This window comes from Camellia sinensis, chromosome 8 (assembly GCF_055761805.1).
Source record: "Camellia sinensis isolate YWXY chromosome 8, ASM5576180v1, whole genome shotgun sequence".
NCBI lineage: Eukaryota > Viridiplantae > Streptophyta > Magnoliopsida > Ericales > Theaceae > Camellia > Camellia sinensis.
The window spans coordinates 25,364,980-25,379,602 of record NC_138968.1 but is presented as its reverse complement, the minus strand read 5'-3'; the positions used below and the strand labels follow the sequence as shown (position 1 = coordinate 25,379,602).

Here is a 14,623-nt window from a genome sequence, read left to right as displayed (position 1 = left end):
AACCGTGCATCAAAAGGGAAGGGTCGACCGGTGGGTCAACCGGTAAGGGTAAATTTTTTATTTTTTTATCTGTTTGAATCTTTTTGACCGGTTTGAACCTACCTATTTGAAAGGGAACCGATCGACCGATGGGTCAATCGGCCGAACATCCGGTTGGTTGACCGGCTGGCCCACCCCAACGGTCAAGCACAATGAAATACTGATATACAGAGCTTGTCCTCAGTTTGATGAAATGTTTGTTCCATTCTCATTTTGATATTAAATTGGTGAAACCATTGAAACTTGAAAAAGTCACTTTTTATCAAATTTCAAATCTGATGCATAATTTGATGCACCGTTAGAAATGGTCTAAGTGAAATTTTTTTTAATAATTAGATAGTAAAAATTAAACGTATTGCTCCCTTAATTTTTAAATAATTAATTTTCAAAAACTGTTTGATACATATTTTTTTAAAGGAAAAAGAGGCCGACCCCACTGGGTGGGTGACCCCAGGCCCCCAGTGGTGTGATTGGCCCAAATTTATTTATTTATTTTTCATCCTAGGGATGGTGGGGTCTGCCCCAGCTAGGGGTTGTAGCAAGGTTCTTTTTTAAATTAAAAAAAGATAATAAACAATTTAAATAAAGTACAGCAAACGATCCCTTCATAACTAGTTTCGATTGTAGAAAAATGTGTTCCTTTAATTCATCGTAAGTTTTAACTTGGTGATTTAAATTACTTATTCTTTACGGTTATTATTAACTTGTGTCTTTAGAGCCCTGTTTAGGAAAAAAATTTAGGTGCAGAGAGGGTAGGTGTCATGTGATATCTTTCTCTTCTTTCATTGGTTGAGAGCGGGGGGTTGCATTTATATGTTGGATGATGGGGAGACAGCATGGGAGGTCACGGTACTTATCTGCACTCATGAATTTTTCCTTGTTTAGGACTAATTAACATAGTTAAAAATTAAAAAATCACTATAATACACATCGTTTTGTAAAACGTTAAAAAATTAATTAAAATAATCAATTTCTAAATATGCCTTAAATTAAGTCAATTGATAATGTATTTTTGTAAAATATACATATCACAAATTGACATATTTCAATTAATTTTTGAATGAATAAAATCTTTAAAATTGTTCAAAAAAGAAACATACAAATATAAATATTTTTTTAAAAATGTTTTAAGTAGTGAAAATGAATCAACAATTCACGGGTGAAGGTAGTAGTTTCTAGATTTTTTAAAGAAAGATTTTAGTTAAAAAATTACCATAAATTGATGAACCATTATTTACTTTTTTTTTTCACTTAAAAAAATCTAACTATTAAAAAAAGAAGAAGAAGATATGTCTTGCTAACAAGTGTCTCTCTTGGGCACAAGTAAATGACAAAAAAAATTGAAGAACACAAGATATTTTTTGCTAAATTTAATGCGCTTTTAATAAAATATATATTTTTTAACATTTTCACATGAGTATTTTAAAACACTTCATATACAATTTTTAACATTAAACAATGTATAAGGGTCATTTTTTAACATTTGTCAATGAAAAATTCTATTTTTATATAAAATTCATACACAAAACTTGATAAAAATGATGTGGTAATGACATTCTTATAATTAATAACTAAAGTGATGGGTTAAACTTCCAATGAATGACTATCAATGAGACACAATATTCTGTATGAGTTCTTTGTGGAAAAGTATATAATAGACCTAGAGTACCACGTGGTTATACTTCATTACTAGTTTCAATTCATTATGCCTCTCATGATCCTCAATTATCTAACACAAATAATTAATATTCCATATTCTCCATCAATCATACTACCATAGAATACTACGTGGCCATACTCTCGAACTATCGAATAATCATTCATTTTTCTATATAGAAATTATGTTTATATAGTATTACTCTTTATTGGAAAAAAAAAAGAAAAAGAAAAAAAAAGAGCCAATTATCAATTCTTTAGATAGAAAAATTATTGGTTGATTCTGGAACACAACGTAGTTATATCCCAAATTAATCACAAACTTTCATATCTTCTCATATCCCTCAATTACGTAATATAAAATTGTAGACCCCATTCTCTTCACCAATAACAGGCAGTATAAGTTTTTTTTGGCTATTTTAGCCAAAATAAATAAATAAAAATAAAATAGGCTAAAAAATTAATAAAATAAAATGTCACATTTAAATTATAATTATTTCATTTTTTCTCTCACAAAAATTAAAAAATCATAATTATTTTATATTTTTCTTACAAAAATTAACAAAATTAAAAAATTCACTCTAAACGAAACTTTTTAATCACAAATTAAAATAATTAAAAAGAGTTATATTAAGAATTTCAAATATTCTATTAAATATTTTATCAAATCTCATAAAATTCACACTTATGTAAATTTGTATAAATCTTACCCTACGTGAAAGGTTTGGTAAAATATTCATACTATTTCTCAATTAAAAAATCAAACTGTCAACCCTTACATGTGGAGCGTCCTCCCGGGACCAACCAATAAGTTCTCCTCTTTAGATAAGCTGCACGGAGCCCTAAAGTGTCTCATTCAATAATGCTGTCCATCAGAGACAGCGAGTACATATTTCCGATACTCTCAACTAAAAATGGAGCTTCCCAGACTCTCTCTATAAAAAGCTAGAAACACCCAGTACACTCTGATTTATAAATCAAATTAAGATTCCATTCCACTCAACTCACCACCAGGCGATTTTCCGGCGATCTAAATCTCCGGCGACTCATTCAAAGTTCAAAAATGAGCGATCATCATCGAACCGAGTACAGCTGGACAAACGAGAGGCACATGCACTACTTGAACTCCATGGAAGCTTCATTCGTCCGAACAATGCTCCAAAACAACAACAACAATAACGCTCATCTTCTTCCCCGACTCGACCGTTACTTGCCGGACACTTCTGAGTCAACCCTAGATTTGAAATCCGACCGAAGACGACGACATTCCACCTCAGGTAATTCAAATTATTGATCTCCTTCGTAATTAAAAATATTTTTTTGATAACTCAGTATCGTGCTTACTGGATCACCGACTAATCGGGATCATTTTTACAGTCCACTTGCGGAGCTCTCAATTAAAATCGGGTCAAAATCCCGTACGGACTGACTCGAAGAAATTGTTTGCAGATAGAATATGATAATCATATATTGATATTATTGTAATTGTTGTATGTATATACAATATTATATTATTGTTTTTGTGTTAATGGCGGCTTCTCGGCCGTTCGCCGTTGCCGTCGCCGCCGTGACGGTGGTTGTAATTTATCTGCAAGTTCAATACGTGACTCGGACGAACATTAGAGGGATGCGGAATCTGGCACATGTTAGCTAGTGCCGGAGACACTTTTTGAGTGAGTTCTAATTTTGTTTACTTTTTTGTATGTCTTTTATAAAAAATTAAAATAAAAATAATTAAATTAACTAATTACCTTAAAAAATATATAGAATAAATTTTACAAGTTTAGCGTTATTATATTAAAATTTATTTTAATAAGATTGAAATGAGTAAAATTAACGAATCAAGATAGTAAAAGATATAATAATATCATTTTTCATCACTGTGCTACTACTAAATTCTTGATAAACAATGAATTAAAACTTACATTAATTAAAAAATTTAAGAAATTTTATGTTCTCTTATTCTGATTATAAATATTATGCCACTCATATTCTCTTATCTTTTGTTTGGCAAATTATTGTATGTTTTTTTTATGAGATTCTAATACTATCTTGAAAAATTCATGATTTATTTCAAAAAAATATTTAACTATTGTTAAGATGAAACCATCGTGACCTTGATATGCCTATGAATATAATATTAAAAATAGACTGATCTTACATTCAATTTGAATTAGTTAAACATTTATAATCTGAATGTAAATGAGTCAAATTATTATCTTTCGAAATATTAGAGAACCTCTGAAATTGTAAAGAAAATGTTCCATTATAATTTTTTTTTTTTTTTTTTTGATTACTTCAACTTTTGTTTCTTAAATTTGTGAAGTTTTTTAAACCTCTAGAGGTCAGAGATTAGTATAAATTATTCTTTAATTTATTTTTAATTGCGTTTAGCAATGAGGAATTGTGCATTGACAGGTTGTCCAAACAACACCTAACGAATCGGTAAAATGTCGAATATGCCTCGAAGATATTTGTACCACAATAATTGCACTTTATGCATGTTCTTTTACCTTTTTTCTTTTTTCTTTTATCATTTATCATTTTTCTTTTCCCTTTTTGCACTTTGCTTTTGTTTTTTTTTATGGTTGTAGATTAATTTTAATTTATTTATTTTGTAATAGATATTCCAGACGCAAGAACTAGAACTCACAAGAAATCTGGAAAATTATCATCTCAGCCACACACGTCATCACAGGATCAGGTTTGTATATACTATATCCGTAATTTACGGATTCAGACATAAAAAATTTTGAAGTTATATAAAATTTTACACTAATAAGTCAGATTCATTTTATATATGGACTTCACATTTCATTAATTCAATCTTTTACCATATATATCCCATGAGTAAATTTTAACTCCCAAATTTTGAGATCATAACTTTTTTGTATTTATATACACATTGTAATAAATTTTTATCTAAAATTTAATTTGAGTAGTTATATGAGACAAGAAATTACAAATAGTATGAGGGTATTTTGAAAAAATAAAAAAAATAACAATTTGTATCTGTGTAGATTTTATATAATAGTATAATATAATAAGGTCTCGTTTGGCATATGTCTGTTTTAGCTTAAAAGTAAAAAAAATTATTAAAAAAAATCAAAAAATTTATAATTTATACAAAAAAAGTCAAAAATTCTCTTTTTTCTTTATTTTTTACACATCTTTTCATAAAAAATTAAAAAAATTATTTTAAATATCTTTTCGTAAAAAATAAAAAAATTATTTTAAATATACTAATTTTTTTTACCTCATATTTTAATTAAAAAGTCAAGAAATCACTAAAATAGTATTTTTCCAAACAAGGCCTAACTGAAATTATTAGGTATTACCTTATTATCAATTAATTTTAATTATTATTTTACATAATTTTATATAAATAAATAATTAAAATTTACTTGAGACAATATCAACAAAAGAATCATTTTAGATAAGATGGACCTGTCAAAATTTCATCACATCTAAACGACATAACCCAAAAATCTATGGTTGGGTGAGGCATGTGGGACTGCAACATGAAGCAATGAACCCGTTTTCCACCCTCTGATCTTCATCATCATGTGATTAGAAACAAACACACCCCCACAATTCTCCTTTCCAAATTGAGCAATTATCATGACATTATTTTCCTTATGTATTGATTTCTCAAAAAAAAAAAAAAAAAAAAAAAAAAAAACACTATTTTTTTGGTCTTTATTAAGCAATATTACAATGAAACTCGTCACATTTTTATCAGTCATCTCGGATGTTACTCCTCATACTCGTTCATTTCAAAGAACAACTCCAATCGAACAATTATTTGTGCAGTCATAATAATTATATTATAGGAATTGAGTGTTGCATGAATTGTCATTGAAGTTATCAAATTTTGACATTATTATCTTTGGAGTCAAATTTAAAGGCACGGTTTGGGAAATGGTTTTGTGGATTTTTTTTTTTGGTTTTTTTAGTCTTAAAAAGATAAAATAGGTTATTTTAGTCATAACAAAATAAAACATCACATCTAATCCATAATCATTAGACTATTCTTTCACAAAAAAAGGTAAAAAAAGTCAATAAGTTAAAAAATCTTTTTCAAATCAAATTTTTTAACCCAAATTAAAATAACTAAAAAAATTAAAAAGTCAAAAAACCAATCCACTTTTCAAACCAAACCACATATTGTTAAATTTTGGTTTTACAATCAACAATTAGATATATTTTACCGAGTTGCAAAAGCCTAAATGATTGCTATGTAAAAAACATAACAGAAGCACGGAATTAAAGTTGCCAAATTTTGACAATGACACATCAAATTTGATATTTAACGTTAGAGATACTTTGTGGGTATTTGGGAAGTGAGTTTTTATGTAAGTGTTTTTAGTTATAGGATATTATTAGAGAAATTTTTTTTTGTGTTTGAAAAGATAGTTGAATTTTTTTATAGTTGGATGTGATATTTGTAAGAGAAAAAATAAAATGATTATAGGATTGGATGTGATATTTTGTTTGAATGTATTTTTTTAATTTTACAAAAAAAATTGTCTTTTTGTAAAAATAATAATAAAAAAAAAACCATAGTTCAAGACTTTCCAAAGATAATTTTAACATTGGTACAAAAGTCATATAATAAAAATAAATTACAAAAAGTAAAGAGTAAATTTTTGAAAAAACAATAATCCCTCAAGTACTTATCTCAAACAATAATCATTTTGAGTACTTATCTTACTATTTTTGACAGTCACTTTGTTATTATATATGTGTACCCCACAGGTGGTACCACAGCTTGAAAATGGAACAGCTGATAACTTTGCTAGAGGCCTCCCTGACGTACCCGCCGTCACTTCAGCTGCGCCACTCAAATGAATGAGAGGAGAGAGGGAGAGAGAGATGCCTATTGTAGCTGAGGAATTGTTTTCCTCTGTGAGCTGTTTGGTTCATTGTAGCTTGTAAGTTGTAGTATATGACTATTAGCTTGGCACTAGTGATTTGTGACAAATGCTCATAATTTTAACTAAAGATAAAACAATGAGCTGCATTAACTTGGACATCTCTTTTGTGAATTTCTTGAAATTAATTGAGATATGTGTAAATTAGTTTAAATATTTGATCATAAAAAATATAAAAAAATTATACTAGTACATTTCTGTATTACAAAAGCCATTTTTGTTTATTTTCTGTCATGATCTTCTTTGAGCATGTATAATGCAACTTCTTATAAGTGAGAAGTTGATAATTAGAAAGTAAAAAATAATAGTCTTCTTCTAACTTTCAAATAATTAGGTTTTTTTTTTTTAATTTATTTAAGTTATTTCCGTTTAATGAGTTATAAGTAGAAATTATATTAAATAATTTGACAAAAATTTTCAAAACAAAATATAAAAAGAAGTTATAAGCATACGGAAAATGTTATAAACGTTGAATAATCTATCAATTTTTTTTATCAAATCTCTTATATGGATGTGAGATTTACACAAATTTACATGTGTGTGGATTTCACATTCATGTGAGAGATTGGTAGAAAATTTGATAAATTATTTAAGATTTCTAGCATAACTCTAAGCATATAGGCTGCACCAAACTATCATGATCTTAAATAAATTATTCAATACTCTTGAAGAAAAATCCACGGCTTCAAAATAATAATTATTAATTTAAATTATAAGATTCATCATTTTTTTTATATTAAAATTTTAAGAAATAATGTGCTAAATATCATTATGTAAATAGAATGAAATATTACTCATAAGATAACTGAATAATTTCTGAGTAATGCTAGGGAGCTCGAAAATGAGCTCCCCCGAATCTCCCTAATTTTTTTTTTCTTCAGATTTTAAGAAATAATGTGCTAAATATCATTATGTAAATAGAATGAAATATTACTCATAAGATAACTGAATAATTTCTGAGTAATGCTAGGGAGCTCGAAAATGAGCTCCCCCGAATCCCCCTAATTTTTTTTTTTTTTTTTCTTCAGAAGCAGAGAAGGAGAAGAGAAGAGAAGAGAAGGAAGGAGAAGGAGGAGGAGGGAAGAGGAGGGCTGGAGGGGGCCATAACCACAGGGGGAGGAGGAGGCGGAGGCGGAGGCGGCGCCGGAGCTGCGACGAGCTGACGGGCTGCGACGGGCGACGGGCGACGGGCTGTTGTTGTGACGAACGGGCTGCGACGAGCTGACGATCGGCGATTGGAGCTGCTACTGCGACGACGGCGGTCAGAGGTGGTCGGAGCTGTTGCTCCCCTCTCTTCTCTCCCTCTCCCTCTTTCCCTCCCTCTCCCTCTCCCTCTCCCTCTCCCTCTGTCTCAGACTCGTTGAATAAGAAGAAAAAGAAGAAAAAGAAAAAGAAAAAAAAAAAAAAGAATGCCCAAAACGACGTCGTTTTGGGCATTCAGGGGATTAGGGGGAGGGGAAATTCGAGCGACGAAGCTTTATTCATAATTTCTCCATAATATTGTTATAGGCAATCATTATAGAGAATCCTTAGGAAGAGTAGCTGGTGTTGTATACCAATAAAATGTGTGTGATTAGTCTATTTGTAAGCTACATTATAGGAAATTATTATTTTGTAAGCTACATATAACCCTTAAATGTGTGTGATTAGTTTATGTGTATTTTTATTATTATTTTTTTTCTCTCTTTCTCTCCCTTCCTCAGAGGAAATTATTCAATACTCCTTGAGCACTATATGGTCATATTCCAAATCAATCACCAATTACTTAGTCTCATGTTGTTCTCCCATCCCCAACATAAATTGTGAGCCCTTATGCCTCTTCACCAATCAAAATCTTATGAAGCACTACGTGTCTATATTTTGAGAGTACTGAATAATCACCCCTCTTACATAGGATGATTTGAGGGTTGTGAGAGTGGAGTTTTTATAGGAGTCTCAATTATTGCTCATAAAATTTATATATACATTTTAAAATAGAATGATGTAACACATTATTGTTTTGTTATTTTTAAATCAAAATATTCATTACTTTGTTCATAATTACAAAAATAATAATATTATAGCAATTAAATTTAGATACAGAATTATAGATTTCATCTATTGTTAGATATTGCACATTACATGACATTTAAAATTTAACATTCATATTTTGTCTAAAATATTATTATCACATCATTATAAATGATTTATATATATATATATATAAATCTTTGTGAAACATTTTCTAACTAGGTGGGTTGACGTCTCTAAAAAAGTTGGGTTTTTTTAATTTTTTATTTAATAATGTGGTTAGATTTTTTACAGGATATTTAAAGTTGGAAAAAAAAAAAAGAAAGGAGAGAAAAAAAAAAAGTGGTCATTGTTGTAATTTCACCAAGATAAATGGAGAATAAAGACTAGTTGAGGAATAACAACACACCTGTTTATTTTATGAATGATTGATCAAAATAAAGATCTTTATTGTTGTGAATGAATAAATATCCTTCTTGAATTTTAAGAAGGTTCCCTCAACCTATAAGAATGAGACAACCACTGATTTATAGTGATAGTTTAGTTTATAGTTAGGCACATCCTGTCCTCCACATAAAGTTGGTTGCCTCGTCTTTTTCATGTTAGAAAGAAAATAATGTTATTCTCACAATTTTTTTTTATAAGAATAATATGATGATAATTGTATATATCTAATGTTAGAAACTCATAAAATATTATTTTTAAATTTATTTACACTGTTGTAATAAAAGATTGTGTCATAAACAAATTAACAATTGACATTGAACAATCCACCTCATTTGAGAATAAATTTAATAATATTATAATGGCCACATTTATATGTTACATTTGGTCCATTATATCAATGGTCACGATTGCGTGAGTTGAAGGAGTCTCATCACCCGTGCATTATTATTTACACTATATATGTAAATAAATTCACACTCATCTCCCTACTCATGTTATTAGTTATCAATACAATCGTGACATTTTACATAGTAGGTCAAATGCAATATATATACGTGTGGTTCTTATAACATTACTCGAGTAAATTAGATAGATGTTTTAAAGACTATAAGCATTTTTTGTTGAAAATAACAATTGTTTGATAATTTTGTTATTTTAAAGGGATAAAATTAAGTATGAAAGAAAGGGAAGAGAAAAAATGTTGGTAATAATGCTAGGATGATCATATATTTTTTCCATGTTGTATCAAGTATTTTTGTATGCGTTAATACCATATTAATTTAATGAGTCTCTCACTCTTATCAATCAAAAACTGATAAAAATAATAAACTCAATAGGATAAGAATACATCAGTCATCATAATTTTATTTTTCTCTCCGAGTGAAGTGAAGTAATTGTTCATGTGTTGTATCCTCTCACTTGGAGAAAGTAATGCAATACGTCTCTTGTAAGTTGTAACATGAAATGTGAATGGGACTTATCATCTAGCCAACTTGTTTGATGTATCATGAGCACACCACAACATCATAATTGTTTGAATATTTTGGTTTTTTGTTGAAAATAACTAGTCCAAGTACATGAACTTCATCAATGTCTCACAATAAGAATATATGATAGGCTTCTTTCTTAAATAGATAAAGAAAAATACTAAAAATAATCTTTAGGATTGTTGTTAGCATTGAAAAAATATATAAAGATTTAATAAAATGTATAAAAATATATATATATATATATATATATATATATATATATATTTAGAATAGGGGAAAAGTGCTTTGAAATTATAAATATTTTGACATTTTATACTCTTTTTTTTCTTTTTTTAACAATTCTTAAGATTATCATTAATAGAATTAATAAATAAATAATAAGCATATTTTTCTTTATATGCTTGATTGCACCAAACCAAACACTAACATGATTGGGTTCAATCTAAAAACTGCAGTGTATATATATACTAGTTACAAAGTTGTGCAAGGCACGAATTACCATTACAGTATATTTAAATTTTATATTTTAATATTTTTTAAAAATAAGAATATTATTTTATAAAATTAAATAGAATAAATCATTAGATATATGATTTTATTATATAAAATGTATTATAAATAATAACAAGAAAAAATATAATAAATTCTATTGTTTTAACATAATTATATTCTTTTCTTTTTCAGTATGTGAAGACATAAAGATAAACAAAATAAAGTATACATGTTAGTATAAAAGAGATAAGATAATTCCCCATCTTTAAAAAAAAAAAAATTGAACTAATAAAGAAGTAGAAGAGAATACATATATATACAAATGACCCATTTTATTAATAAATAAATCATACTCGCATAACAAATAATTAATTTTATTAATAAATCAATTATTAAGTCAATTAACAATTTTTAATGATATGAAAAATATCTTTTGGCAAACCATTTTGTTAATTAATAAAGCATTAAGTCAATTAACAGTTTTTAATGATATGAGAAATATTTTTCAATGAACAAGTTTGATAATTTATTATTGCGTAGGAGAATAATTATTTTTTTCTCTTCTGATTATTGGGTTAAATTAAAATTTATAATAAATGATAGTTATAATTTGTATTATTATAGGACTAATTCATATTTTAAATAAACATTATGGGTGTATTTGTAATTTATTAAAAAAAAAAAGATTAATGTTTTCCAATTGACCAGAATGTTTGCTTATTTATGAGAAAATCTTCATGCAAATTGTTATACCATTGGTAAATTATATAAAATAAAAGGACAAAATAAGAAATTTCCAAACAAGCTAAGGGCAAAATAGGCCAGCCAAAACAAACCTTTCCAACCAAACAACCAAAATGTCTAACATAATTTTCAAAATGTAACCACTCAAATTGTTTCACCAACCAACTAAAGGGTAAAATAATAATTTCAAAATAAGTTTTTTTTTTTTTTTTTTTTGACAGGGAAATTTCAAAATAAGTTAAGGATAAAATAAAAAAAATAAAAAAAATGACAAGCCGTAAAAAAAAATAAAATAAAATAAAAAATAAATAAAAATAAAATCTTGTATATGTATAGATATAGTAAATAATGAAACTAATTACTTTATAATTTTAGGAAAATGTTTGAGACCCCTTTTGAGGAGACTCCCATCACTTTTATGATGATGTGGATCGATGATGTGTCTGTATTATTTAATTATTTATTTTTTTTCTTTCTCTTTCTTAATTGAACTAATTACAAATGAGTGAAGATTATCGGGTTCGTTTGGTTTGAATTTCCCAAAAATTTTTGGGAAAATTTCTCTACAAATGAGTTTTCAGAAAAACTCAAACCAAACAAATTTTCTCAAATTTTTTTTCCAAAACTTGTAAACCAAACAAGTTTTCCAAACAAATCTCTCTCTCATACACATCAAATCAATCACTTTTTTCAAAACTCTCTCTCAAAATAATTTTTTAAAACATCTTTCCAAAAAAATCAAACCAAATAACTTTTCGTACTTTTTATCTCCCAAACTCATCTCCCAAAATCAAACCATTACTGATAATTTTAACAGCCCAAACACCTAGCAGAATTGGCACGAGGCCAAGAGGTTTTTGTCCTAGTTTTGAATCTGCAGCCCCAAGTCAACTCACCTCAATTGCTTTTTTTCTTTTTTCTTTTTTTTTTGAGCTTACCTCAATTGCAACCTTCACTCATTTAATTTTGTACTAGTATGGGAATCTCTCGTACACACTCCCTCTCCCTGTCTCTCTTTTCTCCTCTCTTATTTTCCCCAATTTCTATTTAGGCCTTGTTCAAATAAGTCTACATTTTTTATTTTTTTATTTTTTTTAAATCACATCAATTAATATTTTTTTCTGATTTTTTATATATTTTTTTAATATAAAGTTAAAAAGTACAATCAGAACATTTCAAACAACTTTTTACTTCCTACAAACAAAGGCTCTTTTATAAAGTAAATTAAAGTTTCGTTTGGGGAGATGTGTTGAACTATTTTAGTCAAAATAAAAATAGAATAAATTTTTTAAATTTGATAAGACAAAATAATACATTTAATTTATAATTATTATATTTTTTTTCTCACAAAAAGTTAAAAATACTAAAAATCTCTTTTCAAATAAGACTTTTTAGTCTTAGATTAAAATAATCAAAAAATCAACTCACTTCTCAAATGAACCCTAAAACTCACTTTCCAATTTTTAACTTATTTTAGGTCATTATTTTTCACATTTTTTACACTTTATTTTAAAGAAAGTCAAAAAAATTAAAATACCAAGCCTTCGTTTAACATTGACATTTCGTTTGGGAATGCTCAGTTTTAGTCAAAAAGTCAAAAAGTTATTAAATTAGCCAAAAAGCCAACAACCCATACCAAAAAGTCAAAGATTCTCTCTTCTCTCTACTTTTTGCACATCTTTTCGTAATTAGTCAAAAAGTCATCTCAAACATACTAGTTTTTTTTAGCTCATATTTTAGCCAAATAGTCAAAAAGTTACTGAATTAGCCTGTTCCCAAACGAGGCCTAGTTTGGTTTGAATTTTTTGATTTTTGTAAGAGAAAAAATATAATAATTATAATTTGAATATAACATTTTACCTTATTGATTTACATAGTCAATTGTATATTTTCTATACTATTTTGACTAAGCCTCCGTTTGAGAAGTGGGTTGGCTTTTTGACTTTTTGACTTCTTTGGCTTGGGGCTAAAAAGCCTGATTTTGGAAGGACTTTTTGACTTTTTAGCTTTTTTGACTTTTTTTGTGAGAGAGGAGTGTAATGATTATGATTTGATTTGATATTTTATTTTTTGTGACTAAAATAACCTATTTTATTTTTTGTGACTATTTTAACTCCTAACCCACCAAAACCAACTTCCCAAACTATGCCTAAAAATTATGAACCTTAACTTTTAACTGTCTCCCAAAACAGCTCAAAAACCGAAAGAAGTAAATATAAGCCCTGTTTGGTACAGTTTTTTTTTCAGTTTATTTCGACTTTCAGTTTAATTTAAACTATTTTGATGTGTTTGGTTTAACTTAAGCTTATAGCTTATAGTTTTTTGTAAGTTAAAAATCAACTTGTTCTTTGAATAGGATAAGAAAAACTTAATTTATAAGTTAAAAATCAACTTATATTCATAATTATAAATTATAAACTATTAAAGTATAAGTTATAAATACTTTTTCACAACTCTATCACATAGGACCATAGAGTTATGATTCTTTCAAAAAGCGCTAGGCGAAAGGGCGGTGGTTAGCAGCCTTATTATTGATTATAACGAATGGCTTAAATTGAGACACGCTTTAGTGTAAGTTTTCTTTATGAGAAAATTAAAAATTTAAGGTTCATCTTGTTATAAAAATCAAATTTTAAAATTATTTTTGTAATTTCCTTATATAAGCTCTCCATTGCAACTTTTGTTTATCAAATAATTTACTCAAATAAAAAATAAAAAATAAAAGCAGAGATTTATTGATATGACATTTTATTCTAAAAAATATATTAAATTTTTTTCACCTCATAAGAAAATTTAAAAAATTACTTAAAAATGCCAATTGCAAAAAAGGCCCGAGTATTAGGGGTTATTTGGGATGTTCTAAATAAATATACCTTTTGACTTTTTATGAAATATGGGTTTGATATGGGTTAGGTTTGAAATGATATGATAGAGAGGTGATGTGACTTAAATAGGATAATGATTTTTTGACTTTTTTACTTTTTTAAAGGATGACAAACAAGGCCTTAGTTTTTACTGTGTCCTTAACGCAAAGAATTAGTGCAAACTTCTTAGTGGAAAATGGAAAATTGTGAATTTACATAAGCTTTCAAACCCAAAATAGAGATGTGAAATTTACAAGTAAAAGCAAGCAACATAGGGTTCGTTTGTTTTCAAATAAAAGATGAAAGTGATTGTTAGTGAAGAGATAAAATAAAATTGTGTTTATTTGATGATATTTTTTGGATGGGTTAACAAAACGAAATTACATAAATACCCTTTGACATATTTGATATATTTTAATATTAAAAATTATATTTTATAGATACATAT

General features: G+C 27.5%; 1 protein-coding gene across 1 annotated transcript; it reads left to right on the top strand.

The window, feature by feature from the left end:
* Positions 1-2,477: 2,477 nt before the first annotated feature.
* On the top strand, positions 2,478-6,783 carry LOC114315356 (uncharacterized). The gene is made up of 3 exons (XM_028261972.2): positions 2,478-2,972; positions 4,320-4,399; positions 6,454-6,783. Exons 1-3 carry the CDS (start codon positions 2,759-2,761, stop codon positions 6,544-6,546), a joined length of 387 nt encoding a protein of 128 aa, XP_028117773.1. The 5' UTR covers positions 2,478-2,758; the 3' UTR covers positions 6,547-6,783.
* The last annotated feature ends 7,840 nt before the right edge of the window (positions 6,784-14,623 follow it).